The 15,244-nt window shown below is 37.5% G+C and overlaps 1 protein-coding gene across 2 annotated transcripts; it reads right to left on the minus strand.

The window, feature by feature from the left end:
- Positions 1-1,553: 1,553 nt before the first annotated feature.
- Positions 1,554-13,498, minus strand: tp53inp2 (tumor protein p53 inducible nuclear protein 2). Of its 2 annotated transcripts, none has more exons than XM_015379269.1 (4): positions 13,217-13,498; positions 7,782-8,151; positions 5,052-5,610; positions 1,554-4,963 (listed from the first exon to the last, which is right to left on the minus strand). In XM_015379269.1, the coding sequence occupies exons 2-4, from the start codon at positions 7,903-7,905 to the stop codon at positions 4,696-4,698; spliced, it is 951 nt and encodes a 316-aa protein (XP_015234755.1). In that variant the 5' UTR covers positions 7,906-8,151; positions 13,217-13,498; the 3' UTR covers positions 1,554-4,695. The 2 variants fall into 2 exon arrangements, with proteins under 2 accessions (XP_015234755.1, XP_015234756.1); XM_015379270.1 differs by having other exon boundaries at positions 5,052-5,208; positions 13,217-13,490.
- Between the last annotated feature and the right edge of the window lie 1,746 nt (positions 13,499-15,244).

The raw sequence follows: 15,244 nt of genomic DNA on the forward strand, positions 1-15,244 counted from the left end.
ACTTGTGAACCAACTACTGAACCAACCATCTCGTCAAACACGTTTTCTTTCGTCCTAAATTTTTCATTTTTAAATGTTATTGTAATCAGTGTGAACTCACTGAAAGCTGTTAAAGACTTTTGGATGCAACTTCTGATGAAGTTAGTTCGTTATGCTTATAAATAAAAGTGTAAATTAGATAAATAAAATTAAAGATAAAAACGCAACTTGAAGTAAAACTGGGGAGAAATTTGCAGCTGTTTACATTGACCAGAAAACTACATCTATCTCTGTTTTAGCAACAGAGAAATCGAAGCTTGAGCATTTCAACCAGAATGAGAAGTCAGTTTAGATGAATCAAAGTGGAGTCTAAGATATAAGAATGCTACATGAACTCCCAGGCATGGTGGTGAGTGCATCATGCTGAGGGACTGCTTCCTGCCAGTTTACATGAAAGTCGGTTGGAGACATATATTTTAAATGTAAGTAGGTGTGTAATGTCTATATGAAGGGGTGAATGTATGGTTCTTACCTTAGAAAGAAGAGAGAAAAGATAATAACCGAAAAATTATATTCATGCAGTAAAATCTAGATTAACTCATGTGTTTCATAATGATTACTTATTGACAAAGAATGGTTTAAATCAATAAAGGGAAGAGGCAAATATTAACTTCATGCTTGTTTTTGTATTCAAATAATTGTCTTCTTCTAAAAACAGGCTTTAGTCCTTAATTATTATTTTGTTAAGGCATAAAAAGTCATTAAAAATATTTCATTTAAATAAAGGAATATGTTCTATTTATCTATCAATATGTTTTTATTTCACTGAACCCTTTCTTTGAACATTTCATGTGTGACTTCTAAGGTGTGAGTTCAGCATTTAAATAATGACACAGGATTCAGGTTTTAACCTGAGTATTTATTGTTGCTCTTATTTTTTTTCAATTTTTACTATATATGTTTATTTATTTTTCACTGAGGGTGCCTGAATGGATGCTGCAAAAAACCCATCCGTTGACTTTTGCATAGGTCTTGTCTGTCACTTGATGACTTGTCCAAGGATGGGGAGCCAGTACATCACAAAAACCATGCAGAAATAGTGAAAAGGCACAGTCACCATAAATACCAGATACACCAAATTTCAAAGGTTTATAGATTTCACTTTTTTTTTTTATGAATGAGGGAGGGTTGTACCTACTCAGCTGCAATAAGGGAAAATCCTCCCGAGTGTTTTTAAGCTGCCATTAGTTTTAGGGCACAACATGAAACAGGAAAAACACCTCCCAGACATTCATTGCCTTTTGTTTATAAACACCCATATTGTTAAACAACTTCTAATAGCTATATGGGAAAATACAAACATATCCATGTTTTTTTTTTTATGCTGAGCATTTCATTTCATACATAGAAACTATTTCTCTTATGTCCATTTTTGTCTACATCCTGTAAAACATCTCTTATCCATTCACTATCGCTTTTCAAGACTTTCACACAAAGCGTGACACCCTTATAATAATCAAACACAACATACAGAAAACATGTTTCATTCTTAAATGATAAAAGGGGATAAATAAAAGGGGATAATAAAATAAAAGATAATAAAACGTTTCCAACTGCAGAGACATCTGTATTGATTTTGCAAACTTGAACACGTGATTTTTCATTATTGTTTCGTTTTTGTTAAGTTTTTTATTTTATTTTTGCAACCGAAGAACATAATCTACCTCCCAGGCACAGAAAAGTAAGACTTGGAATACTGTTGGTGGCCATAAAGGCATCACTTCATGTATGTGTGTGTGGGATCAATGCCTCATATGCTCTGCATTGTAGAGGATATAAATGATTACATCATAGTTATTTTTAAAGCAAACAAAAAAAAAAAGGGATTTAATAAATTTTTTTACTTGTGGGTGCACAGAGTTTATCATTCATAGGATCAAAGGAAACCAAAAAGTACATAAGAAAAAAATCACTCATTCAAACAATCAGAAATGAGCCCACAGACAATCTTTCTCTTGAACACTCCAGCAGACATCTTTTCAAACCACCTCTTTGTTGCTGTGATGTCATCACCATTAACTCAGCAGGTGCTGTGTGACAATGCCCTCTGTAGGCCAAGGTTTGCCTATGGCACATTCACTCTGACTCAGTGCTGCTTTTGGGGGGTTATTCTGCGACCACTTCTGGCCTCACCGCCTCTCAGTTCCAACTGGACGGGATGTCGTGGACTCAAGTCTTGAGACACTTTGACATCTATAAAGGAGAGCTGTAAATAATGTTCTAATATTTACAAGAGAAACTTTTTTTTATCATTATTTATGTTAGTATTTCCCCCCGTTTAGGAAAGCTGCTAGCATTGAGTGTGCCAGTACACCTTCTCACACTTTAAGATCCAAACAAAAAAGAAAAAAAAAATTAACCAAAGTAAAATCGAAAAGTAAATCAGGAAAAGAAAAGCACACAGCACACTGCTAAAACTTTGACCCAAACAATATCTGACAGTGCAAACTTACATCCACGTTTTAAAATAATTTACAAACATCAGTATACACTTCAGCACCATTGTTTAATATCGTTGAATACATATCAGTAAGCCAGATCCTAAAAGAGGACTATGTTAGAGCTGGATGTGAAAGCGACATAACGGCGGGACATTTATGGAGCGGTTGCTGTAGAGATGTTGGCTTTGGATTTACTGATGGATGGCGTTTTACTCTATGACATACAGAAAGCTTCTCTTTCCTTTAACATGGTACCTTACAAGGGAACTTATTCATGCTCCGTCACATCACCACCACAACCTTCAAGATATGTAATTGTAATTTTCTGACCACCGAAAGCTATAGCATGATTATAAAATGGAAGAAAAATCAAGGATGAATGTTTTGTTTTTATTATTATCATTATTAAAACCTTTGAAGAATGAGGCGTGTAAATAGTATTCCTCCAAAAATTTCCAGAGCAACCATTTGTCTTTAGATTCTCTTTTATTAGTAAACAAAAAACCTATTTATATGCAATCTAATCTCTTTCTAATTACAGCCATTCTGTGTTTGCCTAAGAACTTGCTTAGAGAACAGTAGTGAACAAACAGCACCATAAAGACCAAGGAACACAGCACACGGGTTGTGTTTTTGAAAAGTTTAAAACCAGGTTAAGTTATAAAGGAGTACCCCACTTTTAAAAAGTCATCTAGAGCACAGTTCACACCACCAATCCTAAAAAGGGAAGGTGTAGGAAAACTGCAAACTCCACCTCAATGTGAACATTTGAATAATGTTTTAGAATGAACCAGTCACAGGCAAGACTTTATGAGGGAAAAACTGCAACAAGACGTTCACAGACACTCTGCAAAGCTTACTGAAAGGGAAATATTTAGCAGTGAAGAATGGGAGAAGATGGATGACGACATGCACCCCCAAGACTTAAAGCTGTAAAATCTCCAAAAGCGAGTTCTATAGACGATTTAAGTGGACGAATTCAAACACAAATCTCCCTTGAAGATTTCAAACTTGTACAAGTTTCCCTCCACTTCACAATTACACGTTACTTCTAGTTGGTCTCTCACTTAAAATTTCAACAAAAATCTTTGTGGCTTATGGTGGTAATGTGACAAAATTTCAAAAACGCCAAGCAGTCTGTGTCTTCCGCAGGGCACTGAGGATCTCTTCTATAAATATGTCAATATTATAAATTCATAGCACATATTGCTGCTGGAAAAATTGGTTTGTTGACTTAAAATGCCTGATTTCTTTTTCCAACTGAGCAGAAACAGTTAAATTTGCTCTCTTGATAGAAATCATCCAAAAAGTTGGCGTATCTAAACTGCTTTTCACAGACAAACACAATGAAATTGATGCTGACAAAACAAAATAAAGAGTCCCCTTCAATACCGAGTGACCTCACCATATCTTCCTTACCCTGTAACCCAAAGATTAGCCGTAAATGGAAGGATTCTTACCGGCTGCTCTGAGGGTTGACTCTCCCTTTTCTAAAATCCTGCTCTGAGAGATTCTTTTACTCTTTAGTCTGTTTTGCACATACTTTCACAATCTCCTACATGCTGTTGCATTCTGCACAAGGCAAAGAAGAGAGCTTGTTGTTTCCTCTGGTGAAACGCTTTTTTAGTTAAGCAACTTTGCAAGGAAACCAACTTGAGCTTATTCTTCTATCGTTCTTGCCTTTTTTTCTACTGTGTTTTCTGAGTAAAACTCAAATAATTAAAACCCTCATCCTGTTTTGTAGATTTGCAAACATACTGTCCAGTTGGGGTACAAAGAAAGTGGCTATTTTGGTCTTTTTTTTATTCCATGTGATGACACCACAGTTGTATATTTTTTGGGAGAGTCATATGTTTTTAAAATGTTAAAGAAAATGAATACAACTCAACTATTGCTATTTTCCAAGTGTTAATATAACTACATGTAGCTTGAAAAATTAATCTTTTATTTTTTTCTTATTCTGGTGGACAATAAGGGGGCTGTTATTATGGTCTGTAAAGGTCTACATTAAGAAGGTGCAGGCTGGGTGAAAATGGAGTCAGTTTGTGCTGAAACAAACAGACTCCCTAGACCTCTTTAGAAACGTAAAAACTGACATTATTACTGAAAATGGAAGCTGACAATGCTGTGGGTGGACATGTTTAACTATGTTTGACTCTGCACTATGAATGCCCCCAGAGTAAATGAAGCCCCCCTCTCATTTTTGATGTTTAGCTTAGTGACAGAAGTTACGCTTGCTGGGCTGGTGAAGGTAGGTGTTTCTTGCGTGCGAAGCATGACGAGGGACCTGCTCCCTCACACGGTTCTGTCGCTGAATGTGGCTGCGGCTCATGTGGCGCCGCTCCATGCGAGCTTTGTAACGCTGGACCCTGGCCACCTGGGTGACCTTGGCCAAAGCCCCAGCCTGTGCAGCTGCTCCACGACTCACCCTGGTGGGCATGGTGCCACGTGTAGCAGGGGGAGCTGCTGGTTCAGTCACTCTGCTGCAAATAAGAGTGAAAAAAAAAGATGGATTTCTGTTAGCTACTAAAGCACTGGAAGGTTGTAGTGTGGATATAAAAAATGTCTTACCTGGCACTGCTCGCTAGGCTGACTATGCTCTCCTCCCCAACCACAGACAGGTTGCTGCTGGAGAGCATGGACATGTTGTTGGGGGAAACGTAAACCGACATGCTGGGATGTTCTATGAGCAGGTCCTCCATGGGGCTGGTCTCCGCCGTGGCTCCTTCTGCAGTGAAACAGGGGGGAGGGGTGACAAACCAGCTCTCATCCATGCAGCCTCTCTCTGAGCCTGACCTACTGCCCCCACAATCGCTCCCAGAGCCTGGAGATATTGACGGGGTGGAGGAGGGCGTGGACAGTCTGGCCCGTCTCGGTAGACTCACAGGCGTGGTGGCACCTAAATGTGGTGGACTAGCGCTGGGACAAGACAGGGCCTCCGATGGGACTGCTGGACCCCGTGTCTGTCCTTTATGTGGTCTACGACGCTTATGAGGCAGATGGGGTGTGGAGGCTGGGCAATCAGTACTTCTTTGTGTGTTTCGGTGATCTGATAGATTACTCTGAGGTAAGGCTTGCGCAGTGTGTGGGGTTCCCATCTCATCCTCTACCTGCATCATGCTGTCACAGTCTTTTAGGCAAAGATGAGATCAAGAAAGGGAAGGCCAATAAAGGCAGGAGAAGAATCCCCCCCAGAAAAATATTTTCCAAATGTGGCAAAACATTTTAAAAAGGCCATGCGGGACATGGAGCAAAAGTTTTAGAGGGACCACATACGCACGCGCACACATACCGATGTGAGATATATAAGGGTATTTAAAAAAAATTGGAAGGGGGGTAAAAAGAAGGGGTAAGGGAACACAAAACATAAAGGAGTCACAGTGTTAGTTTTGCCGACCCTCTAAAGGTTGTGATCATTCAAAGAAGTTGTGTTTTGACTCTCCTGAGATGTGCTTTTGATGTTCATATAGCCTCTTCGCTGTTTTGTACCCCCATTTCATCCCAGCATTTGCCAAGTTCATACTAAAATGGTGAACCACTGAACAGTTGATTTTTCTTATTAGTTACGTGTTTTAGTTATGGGACAGATAATTTTGAACATGCTCAAACCTACGCTATGTGTAATTTACAACTTTTCTCAAGTCCAAACAGATAAAAGAAATAAATTTGAAAACAAATTACCAGAGAAATACATCAATCATGAATAAAAGATTAAAAAAGTGAATGATAGATCAACAATTTCCATTATTAGCATTTTTATTACTATTAAAGTATACATTATTCACATCTTGATACCCTATTTGGGTGACTGGATTAAAACCCCTAATCAAATTAGAATAACTGGAAATTGAAATCAGTCATTAGGGACAAGTAAACACGTTTCTTCTGGATACAAAACATTGCCATGGTGGGTATAAATTGATGCATGGTTGGTACAAAACATCATGTGTTAGATAGTTTCTATTTTGCACCTAATAGGTCAACTATAAAATGACCAAAGCATGAAATAACAACTTGACAAAATATGTCTGATATGTTATTGGTTCTTGTAAAGGCACCAAAGCTTTTTTCCAAGAAGCAATTTTAGTCAAAATCTCAGTGTGAACAAAATGGCAGAAGCTGAATGGTCCTGGGCTTTTAATCAACTGATAGACATTTTTGTCACGGTGGCCGTATGCAGGTATACCATGCCCAGACTGATTCTACACCCAACTCCACCATCCCCATTTACCTTTCACATTTCAATCACACGGCACAAAGAAAACAGAAAAGGCTAGAGTTTCTCACTTTACAACACACAACTTAAATATCCCATCAGGCATAACATTATGACCACCACCTTACTAGTGTGGTAGTTCCTGAAGTTGGCCTTGGTGTCCAGCAGCAACTTATTGGCAGCCGAGCCTAGATATTTGACCGAGGCACTAAAATATTTGATGGATCAGACTTTTGAATCCACCGATGCTCAGTCTGATCCAGATAATTCCAAGGCCAAGTTTACATCCCTGACTAGTTATCCTCAAACTATTTCTTGATCATTTCTGCTTTGTTGTTAGGTTATGTTGCTCCAAGAATTTCAAAGGCAGTTGGTGATGAACAGGAATTTGCACCAACATCCATAAACCATCACGTTATTGGTTTACCGTTTTTGTTTTTTCCTGCAATATAGGGGCACACTGTTGATAAATGGTCTGCTTTTTAACTTTTGTCATATATAGTGCACAGTTCATTTTCTTGCTTCCTCCACTTGATAGCCTTGTGTTTGAATTCTGCCATGTAAGTGTGTTTCTTGCCAGTTTGGGGTCCTTACACACACAGTGATATTATGGTGAGGCACAGCATGTATTACTCCACACTCCGTCTGACTGGTGTAGCCTCAAGTGCTGTGGCTTTGTAGTTTACCAAAGTCCTACTAAAACATTTTGACCACACAAAATCACACTGAGATCAGTAAGCACAACCCAAATTAATACATGTATAAGGCATTGTTTTTATAGAAAATGTAAGGCTTTTAAATGCACCTTATATTGCAGAAAATACAGTACTCCTTCCTTCCTCTAACACCTATAATTAATTCTGACACCTGCAGACCAGGAGCCCCAATTAAAAGCTGGAGATTTTTTTTTACCCCTGCTGTCTATCAGAAATAGTCTAGATCAAATTCTGAAACTTTCCCACCATAATCATGTATTATTTAGTGCTAATTTCTTTTAAGTGGTCATAATTTTATGCCAGATGGTTGTATTTTTTTTCTGAGTTGTTGAAATGAAATGACACCGAATGGCTGAGTCTATGACTTACCGGGCAGGTTGACGAGCATCCAGCCCTCCTCGTCGGCCTCGGTCACACATGGATTGGGTCCCTTCAGATCAGCTGCCACCTCTTCCACCTCCCCAAACAACAAGTTGCTCAGACGCTGAAACATTGCTGCTTGTATTGTCAAGTGTTGCTGTCTGGGATGTGCTATGAGCTCTCCAAAAAGAAATAATATGTAATAGCTGCCTTTTCTGTTTTATTTCTATCGGTGTAATAGCGGTTTTGTAATGCTGATCTTCTGCCTGAAGTTCTTGTTTCCACTTAAGCCCTGTGCTTGATCTTGAATTTGACAAATCAAAGCGGGAGGGACTTCAGTAGTGCAAATGTAAGGTTTCACTTGGTTTGGAACAAAGGCCTGAGGAGAAAGAGAAGGGAAAAATACAAATATCAGTACGCTTGATACGAGTGGATTCTTAGTGCCTTTAATAAAAATAAAGTGTTGTTGTTTAGTGCTTATGTTTATTTTTTCACCAGTGGCGCTAGTTGGCCACATACAGAAATTATTTGATGTAATCCAAGTAGAAAAAAAAAAACCTCCAAGAGCATTAATAAAATTATACATCATCCTTTTTAATATAATTTGGGAAAATTAACTTTAAACATAACTAGCTGAATATACATTAAAAGGTTTCGGGAAATTCAAACTAAAAAAGTCACCTTTTGCCTCCATTACAGAATAAACAATCAACCAGGTCAGATACTGATTTTGACATCTTTGTCATCTTTATATAACTCAATTTCAAGTTTGTTTAGATATAAAATTTTCTAATACAAGCTTTAGAATGTATATCAAATTTTGTAGGGCATATGCTTAAGCCATATACTGTGATGTGCATCACAGACCTGTGAAGAAAACATGAAGGAGAGTGATTTATGAGCATAGAAATTATTTATTAAGCAAAGAACATAAGGACAATGGCAAAAGCTCCCTTCCCCCCTGCAGACCTGGATAACCAATCAGCAGAGTTTCAGGACAGATGGACAAGCCAGAAGAGAAGAAGATGAAAGAAGGTAATACAAAAGAGACTCTTGCAACAACAAGCACACTGACTGTGCAGGATTTTGATTGCAAAAAAAGACCAAACATTTTGGAACCAAATGCTGTGGCAAAGAGCCAGCGCCTGACCTACAATTGAGCAAAGATGATGTAATATTAGGCAATGTTTAAACAGTTTGCCATGTCACCCTCTATATGTCCAAAGGCCATATTTTATGTACTTAAACTGCTTGACTTTAGGTGAAACAGTTACCACACCCAGTCTCCCTGCAGACCACTGACACATGGACAAACTGTTTACAAATCTGGGGTCATTTGATACAATACAGTATATTACTGCTGGGAAATTCTTCAATAGTTTATAGTTGTGAGGATTTTAAGCTACATGCACTAATAATTTATGTGTCTCTAATAATTAAATAATAAAGCTGACTGTGGATAGATACACATGGAAATGCATGTCTGCAAGATGGGATCATTTGGCTGTTTTGTATATATATATATATATATAAGTAAAAGATAAAAACAGTCATTATGTATTCTATATCTGAAATGAGTGGAGTGAAAAAAGCAGTCTAAATACATGATTTCACAACAAATTCATAAGATCCTGCAAACATGAAATACTCAAGAATGCTAAAAGCATATATGGAAAAAAGAATGCTGCAAAAGAAAAAAGCTTCAATCACAGAAAATAGAGAGCAGCAAAATGGAAACATCCTGTAAAGCAGCAAGATATCCTTATATAGAAAACCTTTAACCATTCTGACTGTGTGCGTTGTGAATCGCTATAAATAAATAAACTGATCGAATTGAGTTGAAACACAAAACACGGGGAAGATACATACATGATGTTAGTGTCTAAACTGGATAATCCAGGTCTAGAAAGTAAAAACCCTTTAAAATTGACCTTTATGTTATTCACTTGAAATATGTGGTTAGTACTCTGTCTGTGCTTTGGAGCTGGAAATGCAAATGGTTGGAACTAATTTCTGTACAGGGTTTTTACTTTCTCGTCCTGGATTCTTGTCCCCTCGCTAAACCAAAAAACACATGTAAAGGAAAGTACTACCAGTATGAAAAAACCAGTTGAGAAAAGCTGCAAACTGATGCCCAGGTAAGGGAACTGCTCCAGACCACTAGGGGGAGACAGTCATCATCTCATATGGGAGTAGAACACAAACATAAATATAAATTGAAGCTGAACAAGGAAGTATGTTTTACCTTAATTTGCCATTGTGTTTATGATATGATTGATTACCTTATCATCCCGTTTATGCCTTTAGTAATAGAATGGTCCCATATAAGTTGATGATTGTCTCCTCCTTTTGGTCTGGAGCACTTATGCTTTTCTTATCTTGCTTCTTTTTTTTTCTTTTCTTTTTTTATATTTTCATCATTTCATTTTTTGCAAGTGTTTATGTGTTTGCAGCATTTAAGTATTTTTGCAGGATTTTTCTACATTGATGCTCTTTATTTTCTGTGATTACGATATTGCTCTTTTGCAGCATCATTTTTTCTTTGCAGTTTTTTTTTTTGTGTGTTAGTGTCATTTTTATCATTTGCAGTGACAATATATATTCACACGGTTTGGCCAACACATTATAATATACATATGAACATACAGACTGTACCTTAAATTAAAAAAAAATAAAATAAAACCATTTCTTGTCCCACAATGGGGAAATTCAATCTCTGCATTTAAGGGGAGCAGTGGGCTGCCATTGTGTGGCACTCTGGGAGCAACGTGGGGGTTAAGGGTTTTGCTCAGGAACCCAGAGTGCAGGCTGCAGGGATCGGACCAGGTACTTGTAACCTCAGAGTACAAGCACACTGCTCTAAACACCAGGCCAACACTCCCCATGATGAGGATAGAGGCTTTTCACGATTCTTCATTTCCAAATCCAATATGTCTGCAGCGCATTTGAAATTTTGTGATAGCTAATAGCAATTAACATAAACACTGAACACAAACACCGGCAATGTCTACTGGAACTGGTTAAATGTGGTTTTAACCTCAATGACCCCAAAAGTGTTTTGCAATTATGTAACATTGCAACATGTAGGCATGGCTGGACATGTCTCTGATATGGGTGCTATTTATATAAAAGGCTTTGTGAAAAAAATTCGACACTGCTTTGAAATAAATGTTTTTTTGTTTTGTTTGCACAGTGCCAAGACTAGGTATATCATGTTTTTTTTTGCCCTTATTCTCTCTTTTTTTTTAATTGAAAGTCCTTCTTCAATTATGTGTATAATATTTCCCACCCAAATACAAACTGGTGCATGACTGGAACAAAATGTCCCATTAGAGAAAGCACTAAAATTAATAGGTATAAAAAAAAAAGTAGTGTAGGGGAAAATTACCAGCATCCATACCTACCTACCATGCATTGTGTTGCAAAATGCATGTATAAACAAAACATGTCTGAGTAGGGCATCAACACTAGCTTTAGATCTGGGGCCCACATCCTCCTAAACCAGTTGCTGGCTTTATCCCTGGTCTAATATATATATAGGGAGCAACAAAATCTGGATATTAAAATAGCCCATATATTTAAACAAGATTTACTAATAATAAATATCTGTAAATATTGCATTATTAAAATATATTCAAGTTAAGAGTATGTCTAGGTCCTAATAGGGAGGACCGCGATGGGTGGAGACAGAGGCATGACCAGAAAATGTAAACATAAATTGATTATTTGATTATTTTTTATTAAAATTGTTATTTATAAATTTTACTGAAGACTCCTAGATGATTTGCAGAGACGCATAATTTTCTCTTTACCCCATGTAACACAAAATCTATTCTGAAAAGATCATGAAATCTGTGTTTATCATCTTTGATGTTGGTATATTGATGTGTATAATTAACCACAACAAATTAAATTGTTTTGACAATTCTACTTGAGAGTATTACTGCTGCCACCATCTGTATTAGAAGGGAAAATGGTATGGGTGGCCACAGGGGTGGCTAATGATTGGGTAATGGTGGCCATGGCCACCCCTGGCCCCCCATCTAGCTTCGCCCCAGTTAATAACCACAGTAATAAAAGGAGCAGCAGAAGTATTAATGCTACTGATACATTTATAACAATATAAATACATTCTGACAATCAAATAATGAATATTATTATACGTATTAAGAAAAAGAAAACAGAGATACATATCAATATTAGTTTATTTTTTTTCTAGGGTATAAAAGATAAAGTACATCATACATGGTATGCTATTGCGTGGAGTTTTGTAAAGAACCCTAAAATAGCTCAGTATATATCTCCAACTTTTATTTTTTTTTCAACAGCTTTTTATACTTAGCTAATTGGGTAATGGTGGCCATGGCAGCATTAGCATATTATTAAAATATATTCAAGTCAGTGTATGTCTAGGACCTGGGAAGGAGGAGCGCGATGGGCGGAGAGCCGGAGAATGAAAACAAGAACACTGTGACGTAACGTTGCGTCACGGAAGCTGAAACAGAAGAGACTGCAGCCCATTTTTTGCGTCCAAAGACGGAAAAAAAATCGGTCTAAACAAGCCAACCTATCGACATGAACGATCGTGTATTTTTAAACATCTGGTACCGATTACATTCAGTCAGTATCTTTAAACTAAACTAAACTAAAACCTCTGGGCAAACTGTTTCCTGCTGAGAACTATGCTTATGTAAAGATTATGCTGCCAGCAGCAGTGGTATTTTTTTTCTTCAGGGAAGGTCGCAAATAGGCCAACACCCATGATGTTTTGAGGTAAATAAAATAGATCAAGCGTCGTTATGTAAACAGGACTCTGTGTGTGTGTGTGTGTGTGTGTGTGTGTGTGTGTGTGTGTGGGGGGGTATTCAGGTTAAACATGAATTATCCGTATAAGCTCTACAGCTGAAGGGTCACAGCAATGACAGCTGTGCACTTGATCTGGCTCCTGGTAATAAACTATCATAGATCCATAATTACACTGAAATAATAAACAGGGAAAAAACAACCTAAAGGTTTCCCCGGCTGCAGAAAGGCCGACAAAAAAACGTCAACATCCGCCATCGACCTCACATCAGCATTTGGTGCAATTTGCAAAACAACGACTGAGCGTAAAGCTCCAGTCAGGAAATCATCTTTTTTTGTTTGTTTTCTTCCGTTTTATATCAAAACTATACATATTTTTAAATTTTGATCTTTACATCTAATCTACCTCCGCATTATTCCATGTCTAATAATAGATCAGTTATAATACACTGCAGACAGAAATACCCCACCATGGGGTCACAAAGACAAAAATGACCACACTTAATGTTATATCATTATTCCTTGGGAGGCGGATAGGTTTCATAAATGAGCTAAAATCCGGATAACAAGAAGCTGGCTGGCAAATATGTTCCGCAATAGAGACAAAAGACTACAAATATATAAAATCTTAGGCTACTCACCCGCCTTTGAGTTCAAGTTGTAAACGAGGTGTGAAAACACAGTAGAAAGGACAGCTCTTAAAGCATAGCTTTAGATATAGCCTTTATCTGAGGTAGTTAAAACACTAATATACAAAAATAAAAAGGCTTTCTTCTCAGAAGAAGGGCTTCGTGTAAGAAATTTACACTGATGTTTCTTTTTTATTACATCTGCAGCGTCTTCCTCCTCTTTTCTTTTTTTTCCCTTTGCTGCAGATTTTCCTGTTTATTGCTGCTTTCCAGCTGATCCTCGGATCAGTATGTAGAAACGTACAAAACAGCTGATTGTGAGATCACAACGTGTCAGGCCACGCCTTTTCCACGCCCACTGAGAAGGGAAGCAGCCAATCAGAATATTACACCCGATAGGAGCTGAGAGTCCTCTAGGCAACAGTGCTGGATGGGGGCTGGGCAGGATGAAGCTGTCAACCCCAACCCAGAAACAAGTGGTGACTGATCCCTGATCAGCTTCTACTGTCCAACATGTTTGTAGTTGGGATGCTGGGTTGGGGGAGGGGAAACTGATCCAGAGTCTGCTCAGCAGATGGCACACTGTTAAAAGTGTAATACAATAATTACTTCAAAAGTAAAAGTGTTTAACATTGAGACAGAATAAAAAATGCTTGAATTTACATTTAACTCAATATTTTATTCATTCTTTTTTTTCCCCTAATAACATGCAAATGTGTAGTGTTGAATTACCTATTCCTATTTGCATGTTCTTATCTGACACCACAGTGATCAAGCTTATCATTAACAGAAACAAATCGAAAAGCCATGGTGCAGAGTGCCGACAGCACAAAGGTTCTCTTTTTTATAATGGTACTTAAAATAAAATCCTCCTCTCTACAGCATCACTGGCATTCTGCTTAAAGGAGAGCTCCTAAATGTGCATTTCATCACATTGTACAGCAGTCCTGTTGGGCTTTTTATGAATGCAGCATCTAAGTATCCAATGAGGTTTGGGGATTTTGGTTTTAAACCCCTGGTGGTGTTTTCTCCTTCCTGCAGCCTCCACTCTCTTTGTTACTGCTTTTCTACATTAGGCTAAGAGTAAATGCTCACATAGCCTCATGAATACACACTGCTGCCCCTTGAAGCAAAAAAAAAAAAAAAAAAAAAAAGCAATAGGGTTTAAAGATTTTTGCAGTGCTTCCTATTGCAAACATGCATTCTCTCAGGATAGTCTGATTTCCACTAACTAGAATAATGCAACTATGTTAAATTATCTCTTTAAATAACTTTGGTAACCTGCACAGGATGTACTCCTACTTTCATGTAAGAGAGAAAGGAAGAAAAAGACACCAAGGAAAAAAAAAAAAAAATGGTTGGTTATATCTATAGTGGATAAGGCTGAGCTGCCCAACAGGAACCATCAACAAGTCAAAGAACTAAACTGGAATCAAAGTGAGAAATCTAGCTAATCACATCCTGTATGGAAAGCTTAAGAAATCTTTACTGTATATCTCTAATTTTCTTAAACATAACACACCATAAACTATTAAACATACAATTAGCATTAGGCTGCATTTGTTCCTGCTATGCGCTGATGTTGCTCTGTACCCTAACACAGGTATGAGGGAGACGAAACCTCATGGAATATTGGTAGATAATGCAGCCAAAAAAAAACAAAAAAAAACAACAACAAACAGACAAACAAAGAAGGACACAAGAAAACAAACTGCAAAGAATAGAAACAAGATACAGAATAAACAAAACAGTCAAAGTGGAACAGTGCAGCAGAGCTAATATGTGCCTCTGAAAAAGACTAAAAGGAAAACAAGGTAAAAGTACATAATATGGTTATTTATGTGAAAAAAACAGTTTATCTCATTATGTAGCAGCTTGAAACTAAGAAAGGACCCGGAGGCTTAGAAATGAAGAAGAATGTATGGAACTGGAACTGGAGAGGCAGAATGTCCAGAAAGGAACCTTATAGATGTAAAAAAAACTAAACCAATAACTAATAATCAAACAGATTGGGATTAGTAGGATTTATATATATATATA

The sequence above is a fragment of the Cyprinodon variegatus genome, unplaced genomic scaffold (genome assembly GCF_000732505.1).
Source record: "Cyprinodon variegatus isolate N-32 unplaced genomic scaffold, C_variegatus-1.0 Scaffold188, whole genome shotgun sequence".
In the NCBI taxonomy this organism is placed as follows: domain Eukaryota; kingdom Metazoa; phylum Chordata; class Actinopteri; order Cyprinodontiformes; family Cyprinodontidae; genus Cyprinodon; species Cyprinodon variegatus.

What these genes read in the sequence shown, in the direction of transcription:
- tp53inp2 (XM_015379269.1), bottom strand. Translation starts at nt 7,905, where the DNA reads ATGTTTCAGCGTCTGAGCAACTTGTTGTTTGGGGAGGTGGAAGAGGTG. An exon ending in GATGCTCGTCAACCTGCCCG is followed by an intron (nt 5,611 to 7,781) that starts GTAAGTCATAGA and finishes TTTGCCTAAAAG; the next exon opens with ACTGTGACAGCATGATGCAG. An exon ending in AGCCTAGCGAGCAGTGCCAG is followed by an intron (nt 4,964 to 5,051) that starts GTAAGACATTTT and finishes TCTTATTTGCAG; the next exon opens with CAGAGTGACTGAACCAGCAG.